Source organism: Narcine bancroftii, chromosome 4, assembly GCF_036971445.1.
Source record: "Narcine bancroftii isolate sNarBan1 chromosome 4, sNarBan1.hap1, whole genome shotgun sequence".
NCBI lineage: Eukaryota > Metazoa > Chordata > Chondrichthyes > Torpediniformes > Narcinidae > Narcine > Narcine bancroftii.
The window spans coordinates 100,217,068-100,242,083 of record NC_091472.1 but is presented as its reverse complement, the minus strand read 5'-3'; the positions used below and the strand labels follow the sequence as shown (position 1 = coordinate 100,242,083).

The 25,016-nt window shown below is 40.6% G+C and overlaps 1 protein-coding gene across 11 annotated transcripts in view; it reads left to right on the top strand.

The window, feature by feature from the left end:
- Positions 1-25,016, top strand: part of dop1a (DOP1 leucine zipper like protein A) — a 251,460-nt gene that overhangs the window by 143,989 nt on the left and 82,455 nt on the right. For all 11 annotated transcript variants that reach the window (XR_011355958.1, XM_069932202.1, XM_069932204.1 and 8 more), the window contains 3 exons: positions 8,329-8,588; positions 14,237-16,253; positions 21,246-21,357. Coding sequence is in view for 10 of the 11 variants with exons in the window: in XM_069932202.1 (XP_069788303.1) it covers positions 8,329-8,588; positions 14,237-16,253; positions 21,246-21,357 (2,389 nt within the window). In the remaining variant the exon portion in view is untranslated. The remainder of the gene's footprint in view (positions 1-8,328; positions 8,589-14,236; positions 16,254-21,245; positions 21,358-25,016) is intronic.

Here is a 25,016-nt window from a genome sequence, read left to right as displayed (position 1 = left end):
CCAAAATGGCTTACCTTTATCCTCAGACCCTGACACCTTGTTCTGGACATAACACCATAAGATATAGAAACAGAAGTAGGCCATTCAGCCCATCAAATCTGCTCCACCATTCCATTATGAGCTGATCCATTCTTCCACAGCCTCACACCCCTATCTGCTCTGCCATTGGAATCATGGCTGATGTATTTTTACGCTAAATCCCACTCCCCTGCCTTTGGCCCACAACCTTTGATATCCTGACTATTCAGATAGCTATTAATCTCTGCCTTGAATACACCTAGCCCGTGACAGCAAATTCCAGAGGTTCACCTCTTCCTGGCTAAAGAAATTCCTCTGCATCTCTGTTTTAAATGGGCACCTTTCAATCCTGAAGTGGTGCCCTCTTGACCTTGACTCCCCTATCATGGGAAACAACTTTGCCACATCTACACTGTTGAGGCCTGTCAAAATTCGAAACTCTTCTATGAAGTTCACCCTCATTCTTCTGAACTCCAAGGAGTGTAGTAAGAGCCATCAAATGTTCTTCATATGCTAATCCCTTCACTCAAGGAATCATTTTGGTAAATCTTCTCTGAACCCTCTCCGATGCCAGTACACCCTTTCTTAAATAAAGAACCAAAACTGTACCCCGTACTCCAAATGAGGCTTCACCAGTATTTTATAAACCTTGATGAAGAGCTCAAGCTCAAAAAGTTGGTTATGTATCTTTATCTTTGCTCTATAAAGTACAGTGTTTGACCTGCTGAGATTCTCCAGCATTATGTTTACTTCAACCACAGTGTCTGCCAACTTTTGTGTTTTACTCAACATCACATCCCTGCTCTTGTATCCTATTCCTCTAGATATGAATTCCAACACTGCTTTCACTTTCTTCACCATCGACTTAACCTGGAGGTTAATCTTTAAAGTATCCTGCACGACTCATAAGTCCCTTGCACCTCTGAATTTTTATTTTTCTCCCCATCCAAATGATAGTCTACCCTTTTATTCCTTCTAACAAAGTGCATGTCCCTACACTTTCCAACATTGTATTTCATTTGCCACTTCATTGCCCATTCTCCTAATCTATCCAAGTTCATCTGCATCCTCTCTGTTTCTTCCTCACTACCTGCCCCTCCATCCACCTATCTTTGTATCATTTGCAAATTTAGCAACAAAGTCAATTATTCCGCAATTTAAATCAGTAATATACAATGTAAAAAGAAATGGCCCCAACACTGACCCCTACAGTACCCTGGTAACTGGTAGCCAACCAGAAGAGGATCCCTTTATTTCCACTCTCTGTTTCTTGCCAATCAGCCAATGTTCTACACATGCTGGTACACTATTTTCCACGTAATTCCATGGACTCTCATATTATGAAGCTGCCTCATGTACGGCACCTTGTCAAAGTCTTTTTGAAAGTCCAAATATACAACATTCACAGCATGTCCTTTGTCTAGCCTGCTTGTGATTTCCTCAAAAAATTCCAGACATTCCCAAAGTCAGGAATATTTTTACTTGCATCTAATCTGAGCAGTCTGTTAGAATTTAGTATGTCTTAAAGATATTTGTTCTTACTCTTCTAAAGTTCAATGGGTATAATCTTAGTCAATCTAGTCTTCCTTCCATCTCAGGAATCAGTCTGGGGAACCTTTGCTGCACTCCCACAAACTGAGAATGTCCTCCAGATTACGAGACCAAAATAGTACATAATGCTCAAAATGTGGCCTCACCATGTAGAACTCTACAGGACCTCCATGCTTCAATATTCAAAACCTTGTGCAATAAATGCCATCATGCCATTTCCTTACTTCGCTGCCTGCATTCCAAAGACTAATGCACCATGACACCCAAGTCTTGTTGCACTCCCCTTTCCCCAATTTCTCACCAAGTTCTCTAATTTTACACACCAACCTCTTGAGTGGGACTTTATGAAAAGCCATATGAAACTCCAAATACACCACATCAACTGGTTCACCATTGTCCACTTAACTGGTTACATTTTCAAAAAAAAATGATTTGTCAAGCATAATTTCCTTTTTGTAAATACTTGCCCACTTGGACAAATCCAGTCACTCTTCTCTAAATACACAGCAATGACATCTTCTTTTCCAACATTTTTATTAATTTCATCAAGTTAATATTGCATAGGTATCTGATAATTAAGTGTGAACAAATCACATAATAATAAAAATGGTGATAAGACCTATGTTACATTAAAAAGAAAAAAACCATTATACTAATTGTCAACCCTCTCCCTTCGGAGGCTACTAGTGAAACAAACTCTCCATGACTTAATAATAAAAGGGAAGGTAATCAATGGGGTTTAAAAAACACAAAAGTAAACAAGACCTTACAAAATTTGAAAATGATGAAGAAAAGAACCCCATAAGGAAACAAAATTAAGATTCATTTCTGTAGTGGAGCATCTAATTTTTTCTAAAGTTAGACATGACATCATTATCAGATACTCTTTTTTTTAAAATTTTTTTATTTTTCACACTATGAACCATACTGACCAAAATACACACAAACATTTCCCTCTTGAATATACACAGTGTCATTTTCTCCCCTTTTTCCCCCCTCCCTTCCCTCCCTCCCTCACCTCCCCTCCCCACCCACCCAACAGCCAATACACATGATGCATTGAACTCATTAAACAATGTCATCACACAATGAAAATAAACAAGAAATTTGTGTCTTCTACTTTTACACACTGGGTCAGTTAATTTTGTCTTCTTCTCCTTCTGTCATTTTAGGGGGTGGAGGTCCGCAGTAGGACTTCTCTATTGTGTTCCATGTACGGTTCCCAAATTTGTTTGAATACTGTGATGTTATTTTCTTAAATTATATGTTATTTTTTCCAATGGAATATATTTATTAATTTCTATGTACCATTGCTGTACTCTAATTTCCAGGTTGACATAATACATTTTTTTGCTACAGCTAAGGCTATCATAATAAATCTTTTTTGTGCTCCATCCAAATCGAGTCCAAGTTCTTTACTTCTTATATTACTTAGAAGAAAGATCTCTGGATTTTTTGGTATGTTGCTTTTTGTGATTTTATTTAATACCTGGTTTAGATCTTCCCAAAACTTTTCCACTTTCTCACATGCCCTAATTGCATGTACTGTTGCTTCCATTTCCTTCTTACAGCTATGCTCCGGAACTATGAGAAATACAATAAACATGAGGTTACGCATGATACAATATAATTGGTTACACAGGCTATACACCACGCCCCAAAAGTTAAATAAATGGGACCCAACAGTATCAGACAGATGTTTTCTATATCAGACACTCATTGAGTATGAATATCTCTCCATCTCATTAATATGGCCCTTCTAGCAATAAGAGAGGCAAAGGCAACTGCATCGGATTGTGAAGAAGTCCATTATCAGAACCTGTTGGCCCACTTGTTCCAAAAAGAGCAAGAAAAGGATTTGGAGACAAAGTAATGTTAAGAACTGAAGACAAAGCACAAAATACACCTTCCCAAAAATTAGAAAGAGAGGGACATAACCAGAACATATGATACAGTTATACATTTATCACATATAGAAGAAAGATTAGAATTTAGCTAATTGGTCTTTGGAATAGTATCTAGCACAAAGAGAGAATTAATGCAATTGCTTCAAAATAAGAGTCCCATGTAATTTCAGAAATTAACAGTTGAAAATCTTGTACCCACAGTTTTTAAATTCTGCCCAAGGAACTATCCTTAGATCTTAAAAGTAGTTCATAAAGGACTGATAACAACTGTTTGTGATCAGGTTTAAAATTATAAATTTTCCCAATCATTTTAGGTTCCATATCTTGAGGGATCCTCAAAATTAAAAAATTCAAGAAGCTCCTAACCTGTAAATAATGAAAGAAGTGATGTTTAGGTATTATAAATTTGGTGGATAATTGTTCAAAATAAGCAAGATTTTGGTCAATCAAAAAAAATCTAAAAAAGATTGGATACCTAAATTTGACTATTGATGGTAACCGATATCTTGAACTGAAGGTAAAAGAGAAGGAATTATCTAAAATAAAACTAATTAAAAATAATCTATGGTGCCTGAAATGTTTCCTGAATTGAAACCAATTCTTAATGTATGTCTGACAATAACATTATTAGTTAATTTGGAAGCCAAAAAAGGTAATGGTCCTCCAAGCAGCAAAAGAAGAAAATACTTTTTTGTAGATTTAATTTCTAAATTAATCCATCTTAAAGCACCTCGATGTTCCTAATGATGGATCCAAAGAAATAACCTATCTAATCTTGGCTGCCCAGGAATAAAACTTAAAGTTGGGGAATGCCGAGCCTCCATTTTTTATTAATATTTGAAGAAAAACTTTTTAAAGACGAAGGCGCTTGTTTTTCCATTTAAAAGAAGAAATGATAAAATCCAGTGAATCAAAAAATGTTTTGGGAACAAAAACCGATATAGCTTCAAAAATATATAAAAATTTAGGAAAGATATTCATCTTAATATTGTTGACGAGTTCAATTAATGTCATCGAAAGAGGGGGCCACTGTGTCAAGGACTTCTTGACATGATTCATTAAGGTAGGAAAGTTTTTTTTTCAAACAAATTATTAACTATCTTAGTAATGGTAATACCTGGATAGTTAAATTGATTTTTAATTATTTAAAAAGGTATAGTGTAGTCTAAAGAGCAGGAAGAGTTCAAAATGAACACCTCACTTTTCTGAAAATTTAATTTATAACCTGAAAATTGACCAAATTGATAAAGAAGTGATAAAATAGATAGAATCTATTGGTTAGGATTCGATATATGCAACGAAAGATCAACTGCATAAGAAGATACCTTTTGGACACTTCCAGACCTAGAGGTTCATGAAATATCAGCTAATTGCCGAAAGGTCACCGGAAGTGGTTCTAAAGTCAAATTAAATAGTAATTGGCTTAAACAGAAACTCTGTCTGGTTCCGCGATACAACCTAAAAGGTTTGGATTAATTGAGCTAGTAAAAATTGAAGCTGATAAATTGGGGATCAAAATTGCATTTCTTTAACACACTAAATAAGTATTCCCATTCCACTCTATCAAAAGCTTTTTCAGTATCTAATGAAATAATGAATTCCGAGGGCAAAACTGTAGGGAAATAAAGAATATCTAACAAACATTGAATATTAAAGTGTGAATAACATCCCTTAATAAATCCATCAATGACATCTTTAATAATTAACTCCAGCATATTCCCCACAGCTGAAGCCAGTCTAACTGGTCAATAATTCCCTGGTTTTATCTCTCCCTCTTAAAAAATGCTGTCATATTAGCTACTCTCCAATCCAATGGAACTGATCCAGTGTGTTTAGAATGTTACAAAATAATCACTAAGGCAGCTGCTATCTCTAGGGCCACTTCCTTAAGTACTCTGGGGTACAGACCATTGGGCCCTGGAGATTTATCCACTTTCAACACCATCAATTTAACAAACACAGTTTCATGTCTGATAATAATTACAATTTCTGTCAATTCTTCCTCAATTTTATATACTTGATGAAAGTCCAGGCCTGAAATACTGGTTACGTTTTACTTCCTATAAATGCTGCATTTCTCAAACATGTTTGTGTATAGTGTTTGAAGCTCCTTCACATATGGTCCTTCCCAACATCACCTTCGCATTGGCTGCTCCAAGCCTCAGCAGTACTGAGAGCACCTTGCACTTATGTTCCTTGACAATATTGGATGAGGAAACCATGCCTTACACACTCCAGAAAATCTCCTGCACTATACTACTACCGATCTCCCAATCTACATGTATATTAAAGTCAGCTATGATAACTGGTATTCCTTTATGGTTCCATTATTTCTTGCTTGATGCCAACCTAATCTCACTATTCCTTTTTAATACTCACTCACTGTCACTTTTTCCGCCCTCGGATATTCCACATCTCAAGTCATACAGATTCCACATTATCTCAGCTGATGTCCTTTCTTAGAATTGTATTAACTTTCTCTTGAATGTGCAGTGCTACCCCACCTTCTTTCCTTTTAGTCTATCCCAAAACATTGAGGATTCTTGAATATTCATTTCCCAAACCTGATCCCCCTGGAGCCATGTCTCAGTGATCCCAATAAGGTCATTGCTGTCAATAGCTGTCTCTGCAATTAGTTCATCAATTTTGTTATGAGTGTTCCTTGCAATGAAATAAAGAACTCCCAGGCTTGTTTTCTTTTAAACATCCATTGTCGTTTTTGGGTTAAGCTGCTAAGTGACCTTTTGTCCTTTCTTTGGATTTTTCAGCCCTCTCTTTTCTCACTTTTGCTACCTCCTCCATTCTTCACCCCTCTCTCCCTGCATAGAATTCCATTTACCACCATATTAAGCTCTCCTTAACAACACAAGCAAACACCCATCCCCTCCCATGCACACCCAGAAGATAGATTCCAGCCCTACCCAGGTGTAGGCTGTCTGGTTTGTACTGGTTCCACTTTCCCTAGATCCAGGAATCTGAGTCCCTCCTTCGTAATCACTGTTCAAGTCTCATATTCATCCTGACTATCCTGCGCTTCCAACCCTATCTGAGATCACAACCATTTGAGGACCTACTTTTTAATTTATATCCAAACTCTGAATCGCCTGGTAAGTCCTCCTGCCATCCCTTACCTGTATTACCGGTGTCTACATGCACCATAAGAGCCAACTATTTACACCCCTCCCCCCTTCAGAATATCATGTAGCCATTCTGAGGTATCTATTGACCCTTGCACCTGAGAGGCAACAAACCCTTCTAAAGTCTTGTTTAAGGCCACTGAATTTCCTCCCTGTCCACCTGATCACTGAGTTCCCTCCCACTATCACTCTGCTTGATTTCATCCTCCCCTTGCTGAGTCTCAGCACCAGTCATGATGCCACTGAGCTGGCTGTTGCTGCTAACCTCTGATAGGTCATTTCCCCCCCCCCACCAGCAGTAGCCAAAGTGATATACCTGGTGGTTATTCCCACTCTCTCCCCATTTCCCTTGATTCCACTTGTGTCCTGCCTTCTTAAACATGTTCAGCAATTTGGCCTGCACCACCTGGGAGAGAATTCCAAAATTTTGGCTCCTTCTGAGTGAAGAAATTTTCCTCATCTCAGTGTTAGCTGTAGGCATGAGGATGCAGATGCTTGAATTTGGAGCCAAAGACAAATTGCTGGAGGAACTCAGCAGTCAAGCAGCATTTTGGAGGCAAAGAGATATTTATTATTTCAGATCATGACAAAGGAGAAGATTATGAACTTCAGGAGGACCAGGAACAACCACCCTCCACTGCACATCAACAACTCTGTAGTGGAGAGCACCACGTTCCTTGGAGTTCACTTAACTAGTGGCCTATTGTGATAACACATTTCCTCACGTGTCAGGAAAGTGCAACAGCGACTGCACTTCCTGAGAAGACAGAGGCTGGCAAGGCTACCAGGCACCATTATGTCAACCTTCTATAGGAGCTCTATTGAGAGCGTCCTGGCCGGCTGCATCACAGTGTGGTACGGTTGCTGCAGAGAAATCAATTGGTGATCAATCCACAAGACCATAAGAGTGGCAGAGATGATCAGTGGACTCTACATCCACCCCCCCCCCCCACCCCCCTCAACATGATATTCTGGGATCATTGTCTGAAGAGGGCGTGCAAAATCAGTGAGGACCCCTTTCAGCTACTCCCACCCTGAAACAAATACAGGAATATCAGAACCACCAGGCCGAGAAACCGCTTCTTCCCTCGGGCAGTGGGAATGCTGAACACCCAAAGAAACTGTTTACACTAACCATCCGAGACTCTCATATTTACAGAATAATATTTGTATATTTATTTATATATATGAATACTTGTCCTGCATATGTATTGTTTGTCTGTATGTGTGTTATGTCTCATTGTGTGTCTGCGTGTTTTGCACAAAGGACCGGAGAATGCGGTTTCATCAGATTGTACTTGTGCAATCAGATAACAATAAACTTGACCATGACCACTGATTGTTTGCTTTCAGTGTCTGGCATTCAAGAATACTTGGATCCCTGTTTACACCAATATTTGCCAAACTCTGTCCATTTAAATAATACTCTGCTTTTTTGCCTTTCCTGCCAAAGTGGTCAACTTCATATTTATCCATTCTGTATTGCATTTCCCAATACAAGCCGTGATGCATCCGGACAGGATACTGTAAAATTTAGATGGAAGCATTGGGATCATTCCAAAATTCTTCAGGCTTCTCAGCTAGTACAAGCATTGAAACTCTACATTGAGAAAGTCGAGACAAGCCCCATTTATGCCTGTACTGTTTGCTGGTGATGTCTCTGATCCAATTGGGTATTTGAAAAACATTTCTTGTATTTATATTTGTTTTTGCAGATCTCTCTTTATAATGCTCGATAGCTTGAGCAGCACAGATGGCTCTATCTGTTCAGTGGCTCAGGCATGGCTGAATCAGGTTATCCAGAGACATGACATTGCACGGATCCTGGAGCCACTGCTTCTGCTGCTCCTTCACCCAAAAACCCAGCGCATCTCCATACAACGAATGCAGGTAGAGCGGCATGTAAATAAATCCAAGAATACTCCTGGTGAAGAAGGAGGAGATAATTACTTGGGAGGAATAAATTCCGTTGATGGTGGGTATCTTTTTGATCAGTGTTATTTCGTGAAGAGTCCAGTTATTATTCAGTTTTGAATTTGAATTTAATTTAACAATCTTTATAAAATTGACCATACAAATGTGCTGGAGAAACTCGGTCAGTAGGCCCTTTCAAACTGCCATGTAAAATGGCATTAATCGGGCAATTTGCACGGTTAGCAACCCAGGTACATGGCAATTTGAAAGGGTCCAACTGGGTCCCTGTCCTACCTCAGAGGTGGTCAGGAACCCAACTTGGTTACTCTGATGAAGTCAGTGCTTCTCCTCATGTGACATAGGGAAACCCCTGGCTTAAGTGCTGCTGCCATGATCAAGGGGAGAGTGGTCGCTGCTGCTATCGGGGAGGGGGGCACCGCAATGTGCCGCTGCTGCGAGCACTGCTCCGGTTTGTGGTGACGGCTCAATTTGTGACTGCAGCAGCAATGGCCATCTTCCTTACTCATAATGCCTCACGCAGCTGGAACCGTTCTAGCACTGGCAGAGCAGCAGAATGGCATGTCGCCGCAGCAACCAGTCCATCCCCACCCCGTTCATAGCAGTGGCACGTCACTGATGGTGGGGAGGGGTGACTGACAGGGGTGGAGAGGGGATCTGACTAAGGGAGGGGGGGATCTGACCAAGGGAGGGGGGGAATCTGACCAAGGGAGTGGGGGGAATCTGACCAAGGGAGTGGGGGGAATCTGACCAAGGGAGGGGGAGGATCTGACCAAGGGAGGGGGGGATCTGACCAAGGGAGGTGGGGATCTGACCAAGGGAGGGGGGGATCTGACCAAGGGAGGGGGGGGGGATCTGACCAAGGGAGGGGGGGGGATCTGACCAAGGGAGGGGGGGGGGATCTGACCAAGGGAGGTGGGGGGATCTGACCAAGGGAGGTGGGGGGATCTGACCAAGGGAGGTGGGGGGATCTGACCAAAGGAGGGAGGGGATCTGACCAAAGGAGGGGGGGGGAGAGCAACTGACAGGGGGGCGACTGATGGGGGGTAACTGATGGTTGATACTTTCGGTGAGTGCTTGACACATCACTCACCGCGTCATCGCAGGGCATAATCCCATTAAATTGTTGGGTTGGCAATTTATCAGGTAGGACTGGCTGCAATTTGAAAGGTGCATCCTGCACCCATAACCCAGTAATCGGAGCCGGATCCCAGGAGGGCTACTGGGTGCTGCAATTTGAAAGCACCACGCAGCACCCAAATGAAGCAAAGAGTAATCAACAATGATGAAGGTAGAGAGATGTATGTAGCATAGTTGCTGGAAACTTGTAGGTGAGGAACCCACACAGGCTGCGGGCTGTTATCGACTTGTGTAAGGACTCACACCAGGCTAGGGTCTGCTAGAGACTGGCTCATGAGAACTAGCTATCGGAACCGGGATTCGAGAGGATGCTGAGGGCAAGAAGGGCTCCAGAAGGGTCCTGGGTGCTGAAGGGTTCCTCATCTTATTGGAAGTTTGGATCTTGTCTCGAGTTGCTGATGGTTTGAACCAAAATGGAGTCTTGTGCAGCTGCAGAGGCTGTGGAAGTGCTGAAGGTGAATCCATGACTCTGGGGGATTTTTTTATGCTTTTCTTTCTCTGACTGTAATGGGTGCCAGGCAATTGCAATGGCAAATCTTTGTCTGTCTTATAGCAGACTAAAGGCAATTTTGTGAAATATTACGTTTCTGTTTTATTACATGATAATAAATAGTATCTGATCCATGGATTTCAGATGGCATTTGATAAGGTTCCCCATACAACGCTCATATAGAAAGTAAGGAGGCATGGAATCCAAATCCAAGGAGGCCTTGCTTTGTAGATACAGAATTGGCTTGCCCAGAGAAGGCAGAGAAGAGTGGTTGTAGATGGTTCATATTCTGCATGGAAGTCTGTGACCAGAGGTGTTCTGTAAGTATCTGTTTAGCTGAAACACCACCTCTTTGTGATTTTTATAAATAACTTGGATCTCCTCTTCACTGATTATAAGCGCAGGTGCACCCCAAGGATGCGTGCTTAGCCCACTGCTCTACTCATTATACACCCATGACTGTGTGGCCAGGCACAATTCCAATGCCATCTACAACTTTGCTGATGATACCACAGTTGTTGGCAGAATCACAAACGGTAATGAAGAAGCATACAGGAGGGAGATAGATCAACTCATTGAATGTTGTAATGATAACAACCTTGTGCTCATGTTAGCAAAACCAAGGAGATGATTGAGGACTTCAGGAGGAAGTCAGGGGAATACGACTCAGTCCTTATCAGTAGCGGAGAGGGTCAATAACTTCAAATTTCTGGGTGTCAATATCTCCAAAGATCTGTCCTGGAGCTTCCACATTGATGCAATCACAAAGAAGGCTCGCCAGTGGCTATACTTTGTGAGGTTTCTGAGGAGATTTGGTATGTCACCGAAAACTCTCATAATGGTTCATCACTGCCTGGTATGGAGGCGCCAACTCTCGGGACAAGAATAAACTCTAGCGGGTTGTTAACTCAGCCTGCAACATCACAGGCACCAGACGTCACTCCATTGAGGACATCTACATGAGGCAGTGTCTAAAAAGGCAGCCTCTATCCTCAAAGACACTACCCCCCAGACCATACCCTGCTACCATCAGGGAAAATGTACAGGAACCTTAAGGCGAGCACTCAGCGGCACAAGGACAACTTCTTCCCTGCTGCCATCAGATTTCTGAATAATTATTGAACCAAAGACACTGCCTTACTTTTAGTGCACTATTAATTTTATTTTTTTTATTTATGGTAATGTTGTAAGATGGTTGTAATATGAACGTTTGCACTGTGATGCTGGCACAAAACACTGAATTTCATGACTTGTTCATGACAATAAATTCTGATTTTGATGAGGAAGTGAAAAGGTGGGTTAGTACGTTTGCAGATGACATGAAGATGGATGGTGATGCAGATAGTTTTTTTTTAAATTTAGACATATGGCACGATAACAGACCCTTCTGGCCCACAAGCCCATGAAACCCCAAATAACTGAATTAACCTCCAACCCCCATACATTTTGAAGGGTAGGAGGAAACTGGAGCACCTGGAGGAAACCCCCCGCAGACATGCGGAGAATGTACAAACTCCTTACAGACAGCTCTGGATTCGAACCCGTGTCACTTATTTCGTAATAGAATTGCACTTACTCCTACGCTAACCTTGCTACCCTGTCTGGGAGGGTTGCCAGAGGTTACAATAGGACATGGATAGGATACAGAGCTGGGTTGAGAAGTGGCAAATGGTGTTTAACCCAGAAAACTTCTTTCTTTTTCCATCTTTTTATTGATTTTAATATGCAATAAACAATGGGTGGAGAGGATAAGGATACGATTAAAAAGATTACAATATACAACAATCAGGACATAATAGTATCTTCATCTCTCCATTCTCAAAGAGAAAAAAACAAAGAAAAAATTTTACATGTTAAAAAAACCCTTCTATTAATCTAATGAAGAAGAGAAAAAAACTGGAAAGTCTTGGATCAGTGTTCATCAAACATAAGAAGCCTGGTCCTCATCCAAAAGATAAACTTAATGGTATCAGGAAGGGACAATAAATCAAAAAAATCATTATAAATTATATCATATGAAAATATTATATGAATGAGCACCAAGTTTCTTAAAATTTAGCAGAGAGATCAAATGTAGCACTCCTAATTTTCTCTAAGTTCAAACAGGCCATAGTTTGAGAAAACCATTGAACTATAGTCGGCAAAGTGGGGTCCTTCCATTTAAGAAAATATGCTCTCCTAGCCATCAGGGTGGTTAAAAACTACCATCCAATGAACAGAAGCCAGACAACGACCAACATTTGCTCCAAAAACTCTAAAATGAGCAATTAAGGGATTTGGTTGTAAATCATCTGCAAGGATTGCTGAAAGAGTACCAAAGATATCTTTCCAATATCTTTCCAGAACCGGACAGGATCAAAACATGCGAGTCAATGAAGCCACTTGCAAATTAAATCTGTCACAGATTGAATTAAAATTAGGAAAAATACGGGAAAGCTTTTCCTTGGACATATGCACCCTATGTACTACCTTGAGTTGAATAGGGAAGTGTCGAGCACACATTGATGAAGTATGAACTAGTTTGAGAATCTTTTCCCACATCTCTACAGGTAAAGACTTTTGGAGCTCCTGCTCCCACATCCTTCTAAATCTTTTAGTCGAAACTGATTGCAATTTTAATAACATATCATATATGATTGCTATTAAACCTTTCAAAGAGGGATTTAAACAAAATAGAGCATCAACTGACCCAGAAAACTCTGAAAGTTCATTTCGGTAGGTCAAATTTGAAGGAAGAATACAATATTAATGTCTGAGCAGTGTGGAGGAACTTAGAAATCTTTGGGTCCTTGTCCATAGGAAATTCAAAGGTGCTGCACAGGTTGACTGTGTGGTTATGAAGACATGTGGTGTATTGACCTTCATTAACCATGGGATAAAGTTCAAGATCCCTGAAGTAATGTTATAGCTATATGAGACCTTGGTTAGAGCCCACTTGGTATATTATGTTCAGTTATGGTCACCTCATTAGAGGAAGGATGTAATGCTATAAAGAGGATGTAGCGGAGATTTACAAGGATGTTGCCTGGATTGCAGAGTGTTCCTTACAATAGGTTGAGTAAACCTGGTCATCTCCTTGAGGCAATGAAAGATGAGGGGAGATCTGAGAGACGTGTTCAAGATGATGAGAGGCATTGATCATGTAGATGGCCAGAGGTGTTTTCCCAAGATTGAAATGGCTAACAAGAGGGAGCATAGTTAAGGGAGTAGGTACAGGGAGTTGTAAGAGGTGAGTCCTTTATACAGAGAGTGTATGCGCTGCCAGCAATGGTGGTAGAACCAGGTACAGGAGCATCTTTTAAGACACTATCAGATAGGTACCTGGAACTGATAAAAATGGAGGGTTATACAGTAGAAAAATTATTGGCAGTTGTTAGAGTACGTTATTTGGTCGACACAACACTATGGGCCAAAGGGCCTGTACTGTGTTGTAGATTTCTATGTCTATGTTCATCATTTTGTGCTAGGCCCGAAACGTTGATGACTGTACACTTTACTTCCTACGTGACCTCTTGTGTTTCTCCAGCACATTTATATATTGCCCTCAACCCCAGCATCTGCAGACTCTCTTATTTAATGACAAAATTGATCTTCTGGAAATTGTGATTTTTTTTTTAAAGCATTCTATCATGTAAACTAAAAAAAATTCTTTCTTGCCTTAAACCCCTCCTCCTCTCCTCAGTAGTAACACCTGCGTAGTCCATTTTGCAACTGAAAAATCTTATTATTTTATTTTATTTGTCTTATTCAAATAAATATTTGAATAAGGTTTAAATTTTTGGAAGATTTTTCACAATTTGCATCAAAGTTGACAATTGAATATTTTTGTCTCTTTTCTTGATTCTTACCTTTAAACATGATTTTACCACTTTTCAAAGTTAGTACTAGCCATTTTGGTTATATGTTAATTGAAAAGAATTAGCAAGCAAATATATTGCTCTCTGGAGTTGGACAGTCTAAAATATTATAGCTTTATCATTTAAGGCTTGATTTCTGTTTAACTGAATAATGTTAAAACTGATTAATAAGCTTTATGGTTAACTTTATTTGTAATCCCATAGTTTTTGGACACCTGTCATTTGACCCTGGAAAGCATCCACCTTCTAAAGGACCTGTTAACAAAGAGATGGAAAACTTCAGCTTTACAGTGAATCCTCTGAGTGACAGGCTGTCTATGTTGAGCACAAGTAGCGAAACCTTGCCGTTTGGAGTGTCAGATTTTGATCTACAGGAACAGCCGGCAGAAATGCTGCTCAGTTCAGAATCGGGCTGCTCCCAGTCCTCAGCCGGAGACAACAACAGCTGTGAGGCCGAACACCTGATTGTGTCCCATTCTAAGACCAACAGCAGTTCACAGATTTGGTCAGAAAATTCAGTGGAAGATACAGTGCTGCATGTAGTTTCAGACTTGATCAGCGCTGTTGTAAATGGATTAGAAGATAAATCTGAGCCTCTTCAATATCAGGTTCCGACTTCTACTGATATCAGTACAGTGGGATCAAGCCCTAACTCGGAGACAGCAGAGAGCTCTGCCCAAAGTGAAAGTAAAAGTGTGCTTGCTCAAAGTTCCCCAAGTGAGATGGCTGAGTGTGTCAATCCTGAAAGTTTATCTTCCTCCACTGAGTGCTGCATTGGGACCATGAATGAAAATCTTAGTAAACTCAGATCATCACCATCTATCGCAACATCTGAGAATCCTTCACCTAACTACAGCCTCTCTGCTGAAGAGGTGCAGTCAGTGAAAAGAAGTCCAACTGGTGACCAGTTAGGACATCAGGAGAAAGCAATGGAGAAAGTGGCTGCCACCGAGCTTGGATTCAAAGCATTTCCTAAACCACCTGGCGCAAAGCCCAAAACAAAAGGCAGCAGAAAAAAAGATGATGATAAGAAGAAAGCTCAGAGTGAAAAAATGAAGCCAATTAATGTGTGCTTTGGAGACAGCTTGGACCTGGAGAACTGGTACAGTTGTGGCGAGGGTGAGGTTTCTGAAATCGAGAGTGATATTGGATCACCTGGAACTTGGAAATCATCAAAATTTCATATCCATCCTTTATACCAGCACGTTTTGCTATATCTTCAAGTGTGTGATTCAACCAGGGCTTTGCATGCTCTGTCTGCCATCGAAGCCATCCTGAAAGCAAATCCTGCCGGATTTGTGAATGCAATATCTACCACCAGTGTAAATAATACGTACACTCCACAACTCTCCCTACTCCAGAACCTCATGGCCAGGCACCGAATCTCAGTCATGGGGAGGGACTTCTACAGCCATATCCCACTTGATTCCAGCCATGCTTTCCGTAGCTCCATGTACATAGAGATCATCATCTCCCTCTGTTTGTACTTCCTGAGGAGCTACTATCCAACCCATGTGAAAGTGACTCAACAAGATCTTTCTGGAAACCGAAACTTGCAGATTGTAAGCATCCAGATCTTAATGTTACTTTTTACAGAACTGGCAAAAGTAACTGAAAATTCAGCCAAAGGTTTTGCCAGCTTTATCTCTGACATGTTACTGAAATGCAAGGTTCAGAAAGTGGTCCTTCACTGCTTGCTTTCCTCTATCTTCAGTGCACAGAAATGGCACCATCTGAGGATGGCTGGCAAGAATATCACGGCCATTGAGGAAGGGCTGTCTGAGGACAGCATCATCAATTTTTCAGAGGATGAAAATGACAATTGCAGCACCTTGCAGACTCAGTTACTGAAACTGGTCCAACGATTGATTGTTCTGGAGCATCGGGTGATGGCTGCATCTGAGGACAGTGAAACTGGCTTTGAATTTGTCACCTCTGATTTGGAGAGTGGCAATCAACAACAACCACTAATCTCCTTGCAATACCTGCATTCCCAACCAATTACTTCTCAGGGGATGTTCATCTCTGCTGTAATTAAGGCATTGAATCAACCCTTTTCTTGTAAAATGGACCCTCAGTGGATTGGATTAATCACATCAGTTCTTCCATATATGGGGAAAGTGCTGCAAAGAGTTGTGACAGCTGTGACATTACAGCTTTGCCGAAACTTGGACAACCTGATTCATCAGTATAAATATGAGTCTGGAATGTCAAACGTCAGGTACGTACTCTGGAGGTGTGAGATTAGTTTGATTTGATGTCTTTTAGTTCATTTTGATAAACCTTTTTGGTTGAAACTTCATTAATTTAGTGTCTCTCCTGAAGCAGGCTAGTTTTGTGAGATATATTATTTGTTGTTATTTTGGGTTCCCTACCTAATTTTGTGGCATTCTTTTAAAGTTTTGGAAATGCTCAGCAGCCAGGAAGAATCAATGGAGAGAGAACTAGAGTAAATTTCAGTGTTCATGCGCAAGAATGAAATATGTTGTATATGTGCTGGATTTTAAGCAATTGCAAAGAAAACATAAGTGGGAAATGGTGCAGAGAACAGAAGGGAAGGTTTGGGAAAGATTGGCACCCAGGACTCAGTGGAAATTTACTGTTACCATTTGGCCTTTGTAGAAAAAGAGTGGCAGTATTAGGAAGTTGTTTAAATTGTTGACTCTCAGGAAGAAGGTTTGCAGTTTCTTGGACTTCCATTTTTACTGGAGCAGTGAAAGAGCCTGAAGACAAAGGTCAATGGAAGTGGGGTGGAGAATTCAAGCAGCAAGTGACTCAAACCTCAATGTTTATATTCCCTCTTTTATAATTCTTCCAGGAACTAATGAAAATATTTATTTCAACCTGCTTCTTTTCAGGGAGACAGAAAAGATTGTTTGGCAGAATTGGTAGCCGATTCTTTTCACATAATTAAAAGTGTGCGCTGGTGAATGGTTGTGTATTGCTTGTACTTCCTGCTCTTGTCTTTCTGGTGGTCGAGGGGATGGTCTTGGAAGTACTATTAAAGAAACTTTGGTGCCTATCAGGGAGGCTGCCTTGCTCTTAATGGTGGGGAATGGCATTCATTCATATAAGAATATTCCATCTCACTTCTGGCATTTCCTTTGTAAATGGTGAAAAGGCTTCGGGAAATCAAGAGATGAATTATTCATCATAAGGCACCCTGTATCTGTCCTGCCATTGCAGCATCAAGGATTCAACTTTTGGTTTTCCCTTTGAATTCCACTAACTTCAATGATCTGGGATTCTTCATGCTGCTGCTTCTCAAACCCTTCCATGATGACAAGGGCAGTCACTTATTTTAGGAATTGAACTTCTGCTCATGGTTGGGCCAAAACTTTATTGAGGTTAGGAGTCCTTATTGAGGTGTGGCTGGCTGGAACCACCCTGGATACATAATTAAGTTAGGGCATAGAACATTGCAGTACAGTTTAGCTCTTCAGCCCACGATGTGCTGACCTATGTAAACCTACTCCACAACAGCCTAACCCTTCTCTCCTTTTCACCCATAATCCTCTATTTTTCTTACATTCATGTACCTAAGAGCCTTTTAAATGTCCCTGTGGCACCAGCCTACACCACCATTCCTGGTAATGCATTCCAGGCACCCAACTCTCTTGAGTAAAAACCTACCTCTGACTTCTCCCTTAAACTTTCCTCCACTCATCATAAACAAGTGTCCTCAGGTATTGGCCATTGCTACCCTGAGAAAAAGGTGCTGGCTGTCCACCCTATCTATGTTTGTTATTATCTTATATCTCTCTTAAGTCACACCTCATCTCTTGTCGCTCCCAAGAGTAAAACCTTAACTCTGTCAATCTTGCTTCAATATGAAATGTTCTCCAACCCAGACAACATCCTGTCTTGGTAATTAGCATAGTAAAGGCTGCTTGATAACACTGTTTGGGCAACTTCCATCTCTTTGATGAAGGTGGGATGAGGGAAGGCTGGGTACTTATTGCAGTACTCAGAGAACTGCACTGTTAAACTCTGGATGATGTGTAAACCAACACCACCTTCTCTGAAAGACCACAAATGCCTTTGTGGTAAACTGGAGTGTTTCTAAAATCATGTTAAAGCGTTATAAAAATAGTAGTATCATAACGATAGGTGATTCCAACTTCCCTCATATTGACTGGGAGTCCCACAGTGCAATGAGGCAGAGGTGTTTTCTGAAACAGTGTGTGAATGGCTCTGTTCAAGGATTAGCAGGATCTTTCCATAGGAAAGAAGCAGGGCAAATGACTGAACTGTCAATGGGGGAGCACTTTAGAACCAGTAATCATAACCTCATTAGATTTAAAATAGTTATGGAAAAAGAAAGGACTAGTTTAAATTGGAGCAATGCTAATTTTTAAGGCATTGGGCAGGAACTTGCAAAGATTGATTGGGAGAGGCTGGCGAGAGATAAAGGGACGGCAGATGAGTGGGAGGCTGTTAAAAGAGAGATGGGGAGAGTTCAGGGACAACATCTTACTGTCAGAGTGAAAGGCAAGGCTGGCAGGAGTAGGGAACCCTGGGTGATGAGATATTGAAGCTGTCAGAAAGTCTCAGAATTCAAACAATGGGGGAGGAATTCAGGCCAACAAAAGGTGTTAATTGGATGTGATAAGGGACTGGGTAGAATTTATCTTGTCTGTGTGAAAAGAAGACAGAGAATGGAGAGGCAACGGAGGAAGCAAGGGAGAGGGGAGGAGTTAAGGAAAGCTAGAGAATTTGTGCTTAACAAATCTTGTAGAATTTTTTTGAAGAGATTACCAAGAAGGTAGATGAAGGAAAGGCTGTGGATGTTGAATACATGGACTTTAGTAAAGCCCTTTTCAAGGTCCCCCATGGGAGGTTAGTTCAGAAGGTTCAGACACTAGGTATCCTTGGAGAGGTGATAAACTGAATTTGAAATTGGCTGAATGGGAGAAAACCGAGAGTGGCGGTGGATGATTCCTTCACTGTGACTAGTGGTGTGCCTCAGGGATCTGTGTGAGACCATTGTTGTTTGTCATCTATATCAATGATGATGTGGTAAATTGGCAAGTTTGCTGATGTCACAAAGGTATGAAGTGTAATGGACACCAAAGCTTGCAGAGAGATCTGACCAACTGGAAAATGGCAAATAGAGTTTAATGCAGACAAATGTGAGGTGTTACATTTTGGAAGGGAAAACCAGGGTAGGACATACACAGTAAATGATAGGGCACTGAGGCGTGCTGAGGAGCAAAGAGACCTGGGGATACAGGTACATTGTTCCCTGAAGGTAACCGCAGGTAGACAGTGTTGTAAAGAAAATTTTTGACATCTTAGCCTTTGTAAATCAAAGTATTGAGTACAGGAGTAAGGATGTTATGTTGAAGTTGTTTAAGACATTGGTGAGGCCAAATTTGGAATATTGCGTGCAATTCTGATCGCCTAACTACAGGAAGCATATCAATAAAATTGAAATTGTGCAGAGATTTACTAGGATGTTACTGGGTCTTCGGGAGTTGAGTTACAGGGAAAGATTAAACAGGTTAGGACTTTATTCCTTGGAATGAAGAAGAATGAGTGGAGATTTTATCAAGGTTCACAAGAATATGAGAGGTATAGACAGTGTGGATGTGAGTAGGCTTTTTCCACTTGGATTGGGGAGATAAATACAAGAGGTCATAGTTTTAAGCTGAAAGAGAAAAGGTTTAGGGGGAACATTAGGGGAAAGTTCTTTACTCAGAGAGTGGTGGGAGAGTGGAATGAGCTGCCATCTGATGTGGTGAATCCGGGCTCGATCTTAAGAATAAATTGGATAGATACATGGATGGGAGAGGCCTGGAGGGTTATGGAATGGGAGCAGGCCAGTGGGACGAGTGGGATAATGGTAGACATAGAATAGAAGGGCCAAATGGCCTGTTTTCTATGCTGTAGCATTCTATGGTTCTAAGTGGATATTAATTCCATCCGGTTGGAGGGATAGTTATTGTTTGATCTGGACCTAATGAACTGAAGGGCTCTTTGTTTGCTTTATTTCTCCAGCTGTTGAATAAAATGGATAACCATTTAGCTACACTTTGGTTGAAATCAAGATTGGAGCTTTTTCATTTGAATGCTTAAAACTAAGAGTCCAGCGACTGAGTACTGCAGTAAGTTTAGCTCAATGTTGAGCCCAGCAAAGAAGCAAGAAGTCAAATACACTGACCTTCAGGTTCTCCCTAATTTCCACAGTTCTCAGCTGAGGTGCGGAAGTCTGAGTTGAGCTGAGTGGATGTTGCTGATCAGGTCTCGCCAAAGCCAGTGACCAGAGTCATGTACAATTTACCCCAGTGTTTGTTATCAGCCTTGTTTCTTACACAGAGAGTACAAATTTGCACTTAGAATATAACCATATAACAATTACAGTATGGAAACAGGCCATCTCGGCCCCTCTAGTCCGCACCGATTTAAGTGATCTCCACTAGTCCCACCTACCTGCTCCCTGTTCATATCCCTCCAATCCCCTCACATCCATGCACTTATCCAACCTTCTCTCTCTGAGTGAAGAAACTCCCTCTCATGTTTCTTCTAAACTTTTGCCTTATGACCCATCGTTCCAATCTCACCTACCCTCAAGGGGAAGAGCCTATTCACATCTACTCTGTCTATCCCCCCCACTTGTCATATATGATTTAAAAGAATACTTCCTGAGCAACAGGTCTTTATTTCAACAGAGCAGGATGGTAGAAAGGGCACTGAATGCAGAATTGTGAGCTTGTGGCATAGTGACTTGGTTGTACCAATAGAAGTGCAATCCTGAATTCTTAAAATCCAGTTCACTTCATTCCACTTCCCTTGGTTTTGGAAAAGAGAAGCTACAATATTTACAACTTAATTTTTATAAACATTCTCCTAATTTAATGGTCTGAAATTTCAATATTGATTCCAAATTAATTCCTTTCTTAAAGAGATAGTAAGACCACAGAGAAAACATAACAGCCAAATATAACTTGATACATCAATATCAGAAAAATAGAGGGTTATGGGTATGAAATAGGAAATAAATAGATTGTTGTGGATTAGGTTTACAGAGGTTGGCACAATATCATGGGCTGTGTTGTCTTGTAATGTTCTACATTCCATAACATAAGTCAGTGGGTACAAACTGTGTTTTCAGGCATAGATTGAAGACGGTATTTTGTTCAACACGTGATACTTGACGGGGTATTTTAAAATTGCAAGCTTATAATGATCTATTTTATCTGGTTTTCCAAAGACCCACATGGATGGCAGTGAGTATTGCACCAGATATGATACTCACTCTTCTGGAAGGCATGACCACAATTATTCACTACTGCCTCTTGGACCCTTCCATTCAGTACCACCAGGTAAGTTACTGATGTTTTATAATTAGCAAAAATATAATTCTTACATTACATGAATAGACAAAATTTAAAAAGAGAAATTGGTATCTTTTTATTTTTTAAATGATGGAACCTCAAGGTATAGCTTAAAATGGAAAGTGTCACAATTGAATTTCAGTCATAAACCATTGTAGGTGATTAAAAACATTTATTTCACTTTCTCTCCTTATTTGGTTATAATGCAGTTTGGGGGACTCCAATATTAATTTTGTAGCCAGTTGAACAAAAAGGAATTGATTTAAAAAAAAATACTTCCTGAGCAACAGGTCTTTATTTCAACAGAGCAGGAGGGTAGAAAGGGAACTGAATACAGATTTAACTTCTGTTGGTTTCTGCTTTGCATTGTTGATGGAGTTCTCGGACCTCTTAAAAATCTCAAAGTCAAATAACATAACTTTTGCTACAGCCAATAGCTTGCTAGTTAAAGGAGTGATTCGTGGACATTAGCACCTAAATTCAATCTAAATTAAATGTTGGATATACTTCCTCTCCCTGGTTTAATTGATATGTTTATCACTATTGTGTATAATCAGATTTTATCAGGAATTCATGTTTAGTGTCCATTTAATTCATGGACTGGACAAGACAATAGATGGAAGTTGTCCTGCCCCTGTTGACTCGCATGAACTTGGGCAATCTGGATCTGAGCTCTCACTTGAAATTAGCTGTCCTTGTATTTAGTTCAGGTCTGAGATGTGGAAAATGAAGCTTCATCTTGGGCATATTACTGGGAGAACGACAGCATTCCATCTGTTAGACAAAGTACAAACTTCTCGATTTATACAAACCACGTGCTGTTCTACCTGATAACTGCTGACAACAGTAGCATACTATTTCAGCTAGTAGATTGTGAAATCAAAATATTGTTTTAGTTGAGAGAAGCTTTGGAATACTGCTGTTGAGAAGGATCTGTGCTACAGCAAATCATTAACACGACACATCGAATATTAACTTTTAATGGAAAGGGATAGAGTGTAAAAGTGAGAACATTTGCTTCAACAATACTTCAGGTGAGACCAAATTTGAAGAACTGTTTACATCTGAGTCACATTGTTAAGGAAAGATCTGCTCTCCTCTTAAGAAAGATCAAAGAACATTAGCTAGATTGTAGAGTCTTATAATATGGAACAGGCCCTTCAGCCCAACTCTTCCATGCTTACCAAGTCAGCAGACTGGGGTAGTCCCATTTGCCTACATTTGCCACATATTCTTCTTAGCTTTTCCAGTCCATTTAGCTGTCCAAATGTCTTTTGAATGTTGTAATTGTACCCATTCTCTTGAATGTTTCCCAGAATGATGTTCCTCTGCCTCCACAGATGCTAGAATGAAGGTGCTTCTTTGGAGGGAACGTTACATAGCATAAGAATATATATATGTTGGAATTTATATTTTAGAAGAATAAGTATTTTGAGAGAATGACAGTATTGCTAAATTTAAATTTAGACATGCAGCACGATAACAGACTCTTCTGGCCCATGAGACCATATCCCCTAAATACACCAATTAACCTACAACCCTATGGGGTTACTGCGGGTTGTTTTCTTTCATGAGGAAATGTTGAATGAGGGGAGATGATTTCAAAATAAGGTGAAGATAAATAATTTGGGCATGTGAATTTTCTGTGTTTCCACAGATTTCCACATTTTAAAACTCCAGTTCTGTATTGTTAAAATTCAGTTCCACTTTTTTAAAATCCACCTCTGCGTTTTTTCGGTGCCATCCTGGCCCACTCTGACTCCCTCTGCTTGTTCCGCACAGTGCTAGGATGTTGATCTGCTAACTTTGACCGCCATGTTTTCTGCAATATAGCAGGAGCAATGCATCCCCATGCACTCCCCCTCTGTTGTAAAGCGTTTCTGACATGTTGCAATGCCATGCTGTTTATGCCAGTGGCACATCCTTGTGTTTTACCCATATCTCGTAAACCACGTGTGAAGAAACAATTTGGAAAGACTATTTGCTTTTAAGGTTAGCTGAAGAAAAACCCCGAGTAATAGATGAACATCATTGCAAAGAAATAGTTACGGATTGGGCAGGGCTCTGCCTGGGGATTGAGGACGGGTTGGGCAAGGCACTGCCTGGGAATTGGGTGCAGGGTAGTAGTTACTACTTGGGGATTGGATGCAAGTTGGGAAAGGGCACTGCTTGGCATGCTGAGTGCTAGTTATGACAGGTACTGCTTGGGATCAGGAGAACCAGACACTCTGGTTTGAGCATAGGTCAAGCATTTACTGCCTGGTGATCTGGAAGGGGCTTGGAGTCTGGGTATAGATGATAGTGTCTGTCTGATATACTGTACTCACTCCAAAAAAAGATTGATTTTGTTTAAAATGACTAGTTTTTAATGGCTTGAAACTTGTAATTTTGTGTGTACATTTTCAAAAATTTTCCAAATGGGGGTGCTGCAAGGGGCGCTGGGCCACCTTGACCCCTCCCCCCGCACTGTACGCCTCAAGCAAGCACTCGGCTCTTTTCCTCTTTTTAATTTTGACCTCACTCACATACCTGATAATTTCTTCCTCCAGAGACTTGTGAACCTTTGACATACCCTACTTCAGAGAACCAAGGAGACATTGAATGTATTTTAAATGTGTTTATTTGTCCCATTTTACCTGGAATAGTGAAAAGTGTTCTGCAAATGGTCTAATAGATCAACTCTAACCGTGAATACAGCCATATAAAGTAGAAGGGCAAGAATACAATTGTAGAATTAAAATGGAAAAAAAAATCAAAGCTGGGGCAGAATGAGAGCACTGTTGTAGGGTTCATTCCGTCCAAAACCTGATGGCGTGGGGAAGAAATTATCTATTGTCCTGTTGGTGCATGATTTCACACTCTTGAGTCAACAGGAGGGCAAAGACAGTGTGTCTGAGGTGTAATGGATCCTTCTATGTATTGGTTGACTTTCCTAGGCAGTGGGAAATGTAGATAGAGCGTACAGAAGGGAGGGAAGTTTGTGTCATGTTCTGGGCAACATTCACCACCTTCTGCTGCTTTTTCTGATCTTGAGCAGAGCAGCTCCCACACCATGCTGTGATGCATCCAGCAAGTATATGTTTGATAGTGAGTGCACTTGTAAGAAGACAATGGATAATAGATTTATAGATTATCAGGACTTCAAGGGGATATGGGGCTCAGGCAGGAAAACTGAGAGGAGCCCAAGATCAGATGAACTATAATCTTATTGACTGGCACCTAAGGCTTGTGGGTGTGTGTCAAATGGTCTACTTTTCTCATTTCTAGGTCAAATGAAAGGCTGTTTTTTGTTAACTAGCATCAGCTGGCACTGTGTTTATAAATCCATTATGAAGTTTCATGTCCACATTTATGATAGAAATTGCCTGTGTAAACCTGTCTTGCTGTTGAGACCCTGTCATAATAATAAATCTTTATGGGGAAGTATCAAGGCCTGACAAGCCTGGGCAGCCAGTTTTCAAAATAATTGTCAATGTGCGAACTTAACAACTGAATTGCTTGTTCAGATGTTAAGTAGGGGAAAATGAGTAAGTCCTCATCAAGGGATCAACAATGGAAAGTATAAAGAACTTCAAATTCCTGGGTGTCAATATCTCTGAAGACCTATCCTGGGGCCAACATGTTGATGCAATGATGAAGGAGGCTAT